Source organism: Gossypium hirsutum, chromosome A07, assembly GCF_007990345.1.
Source record: "Gossypium hirsutum isolate 1008001.06 chromosome A07, Gossypium_hirsutum_v2.1, whole genome shotgun sequence".
Lineage (NCBI taxonomy): Eukaryota > Viridiplantae > Streptophyta > Magnoliopsida > Malvales > Malvaceae > Gossypium > Gossypium hirsutum.
Genome location: NC_053430.1, coordinates 24,528,363 through 24,531,766, shown reverse-complemented (window position 1 = coordinate 24,531,766; position 3,404 = coordinate 24,528,363). Strand labels below are relative to the sequence as shown.

Sequence of the window (3,404 nt, the reverse complement as noted above, 5' to 3'; positions counted from 1 at the left end):
ACGAGCCAGAAGGAGCGGAGTACGGTGGTGGATACGAGCTAGAAGGAGCGGAGTACGGTGGTGGATACGAGCTAGAAGGAGCGGAGTATGGTGGTGGATACGAGCTGGAAGAAGCAGAGTACTGTAGTGGATACGAGCCAGAAGGAGCAGAGTACGATGGTGGGCTGAAGATATCAAACTCTGAATGATATCCGTGGGATGAAGAGCCCGGGAAATAGTTATCGCCTCCCAAATCTGGATGATAAGAACTATTCCCGAAGTGTAGTTCCGGCTCTGGCTCCGGCTCCGGCTCCGGCTCCGGCTCTGGTGCATGATGCGGATGTGGTAAATGCTGCCCAATTCGTGTCGTATGCGGGGGGACTACCATCGACCGCCCACCAAATAAAAATGGTTTCCCCTTCTCATAATACCACTATAGGTACTGTGGCGATGGCTGCAGATCCAAACAACGATCCATCTGATTGGTGCTCCATCTATGAAAACAAATTGCTAGAACAATATAATCTGAAAAAAGAGACAATTAATTGCTGTAACGCGTAAAGATTCATCACCTATTAACGAGTGGAAATGTATATGATTGGTGACTAATGGATGCCAAGAATGGCATCCGATAAAGCGCCCACGACTGCAGCAGTATGAGACATCCACCTATGTCCACCGTAGAAGGATCTGTCGTCCGACAAAGTTCGCGGTACAAAATGGCTAACACTGCAGACCCCCAACTGTATGAACGCGTGTTATGCAAATCGGATAGTAGCGGTAAGTACATCAAGTGGACGTCACTGCCGTGTGTATCCGTCATGAGTACACCTCCTATAAGGTGCATAATATAAGCTCGAGCGGCCTGCATAACCTCTAATTCAGTGCCAGTACTCGGCAAATGCTCAAAATTGGCCTTTAGCCATGAAAACCACAAGTTGGCAAATTTTCCCTCACTTGGCGAGCGTCCAAGTAAGTCATAGCAAAGGCAAGCCGGCCTAGAGATCAAACTTACGCCCGTGACCGCGTTCCCATCGATGGGGAGCCCCAGCTGTAATGCAACATCCTTTAGCGTGATGGTGCACTCACTGCACGGCAAATGAAATGTGTAGGTCTCTGGACTCCATCGCTCTACTAAGGCAGAAATCAAGTCATATCGTAGATTAAAAGTTCGGATCAATGCTGCTGATCCAAACTCGGCTAACTCTAAGAACGGTATTAGGCGTTCATCCGGCTGAAACCCTACACTATGAATACGGCCCTTCAATACGCGATACTCGACCTGACATTATTATATTAACGAAATAGTTAATACAATATAATTTCATTCAACAAATAATGTGACTACCAAATAAAAATTTCATTACCATCTCATTAATGTTACTTGATATGTGATTATTATTATCGATCAATGAATCCATTTGTCGCAAATCTGCAATTAAAAAAATTAAATTTATTTAAAAAATTTCAATAAATTATTTCAAAATTTTAGAAACAAAATACGATAAATATCTCATAATTCCCCATCATTTACATACAATAAAAAATAAATATAAATTATCTAAACATTAAAAAACATATGAATTAAAAATAATTGAAATTGAAACATACCTAAGCAGTTTCTTTCACACAACCTATAAAATTATATAACAACAAATTTAATCAAAATTTTAATCAATCAATAAAAATTATCAAATAAATAAATAATAATATAAATTTACATTATATAAAAATTACATTAAAAATTCATAAAACACTAAACTACAAACACTAACAACTTATAATCATTAATTACTAACACAAAATAACTATAAAATTATTTTCTTAAAAAAAATACATTTCTAAAAAATCATAATACAGTAAAATCACTAAACACTAACAATTTATATAACCTAATCATTTTTTTAAAATACATTATCAAAAAAATCACAATACACTAATACACTACTAAAAAATAATTTTATTGCACAACTATTTTCGTAAATAATCTATCTGACAATCTATTTTTGTATATAATAAATTCTTTTATACCAAATAGGTAAAAAAACCCGTGTCTTTTTCCTTCAAAATCAATCTCTGCTATTAGTCAATAATCATCTCATTAGAATTTTTTTAAAAAAAATTCTTTTTCTTTGCTAAATTCGGGTTTTTTACTAATATGGGTTTAAAAAATTTATTATATATGAAAATAGATTGTCAGATGATTATTTACGAAAATAGATTATTTATAACAAAATATTTAACAAAATAAATTTAACATTATTAAACTAAACAAAATAATTTAGAATATATAATCTTAAATTACTAATAAATTAATTTTAAAATAATTACAAACAAAAAAATTTATCAAATAATTCTAAATTACTAACAATTTAATTTTAAAATAATTATAAAAAATTACTAACCTTTTTTTCTTCTTCTTCTTCTTTCTTCTTCTTCTTCTTCTCTTTTTTTTTCACTATTTGCTTCTTCCTTGACGCACAAACATTTTGGGGGGACCTTATATGGTCCCTAATTTTTGTCCTATACAAATTACTTTCATCCCTCCCCATATTGACATGACAATACACTGGGGAGGGTTAAGGGTTAATGACAGTGCATGGTAAGGCTGCAGGGTGTGGCGCCCCTGCAGCATGCGCCACATGTGGCGCCTACGGGTCAGGCGCGACTCGTTTTTTACTTGAATTTTTTTAAATATAATAATAATAATATTATTATTATTAAAAAAATTATTATTAAAATATTATGTCGCGCCTCTCTGACAGGCGCGACTAAAAAATACAACCTATTTTCGTAAATAATCTATCTGACAACCTATTTTGGTATATAATAAAATTTTTAAACCCATATTAGTAAAAAACCCGTTAGTGGATTAATAGAATTTTTAATAGCAGTGACCAATTTGAGCACTTATCTTAATTAGAATGACTAAATTAAAATAAATTACAGTAACCAAAATAGAAACAACACTATTTTAAAGTGATATGTGGTATAATTTACCCTAACAATAATAAACTATACAAAACATACTATAACACAAAAAATAACATCAACTTCAATGTGTCGCAATTTACATAAACCATAATATATATAAATTTAGAGTCCTCTAAATATAGAATGTTTGTTTCTCCTAACAACAAAAAATATAAAAATTTAGTGTAGAAAAAAACTCTATAAAAATATGTTAAATACACAAAAGAAATCAAACATTATACAAAATAAACAAAACACATATCTAAAAGACACATGCTTTTCCTCTTTTTTGTAATTTTATGTTGAACAAATAAAATGATAAAAGAAGTGGCTCAAAATTAACTATTTGCAATGTTAAACTAAGCTATTGAATAGTTTTTATTTATTGATATAGATATTAATATATATATATCATAGGCATTAATTTAATTGTTAAGTTTATAAATTTAGAA

At 31.9% G+C, this 3,404-nt stretch overlaps 1 protein-coding gene across 1 annotated transcript; it reads right to left on the bottom strand.

The window, feature by feature from the left end:
- Positions 1 to 547: 547 nt before the first annotated feature.
- LOC107942772 (protein MAINTENANCE OF MERISTEMS-like) lies at positions 548 to 2,623 on the bottom strand. Its single transcript, XM_041074121.1, has 2 exons — positions 2,516 to 2,623; positions 548 to 1,261 (listed from the first exon to the last, which is right to left on the bottom strand). Exons 1-2 carry the CDS (start codon positions 2,621 to 2,623, stop codon positions 548 to 550), a joined length of 822 nt encoding a protein of 273 aa, XP_040930055.1.
- Positions 2,624 to 3,404: the final 781 nt, after the last annotated feature.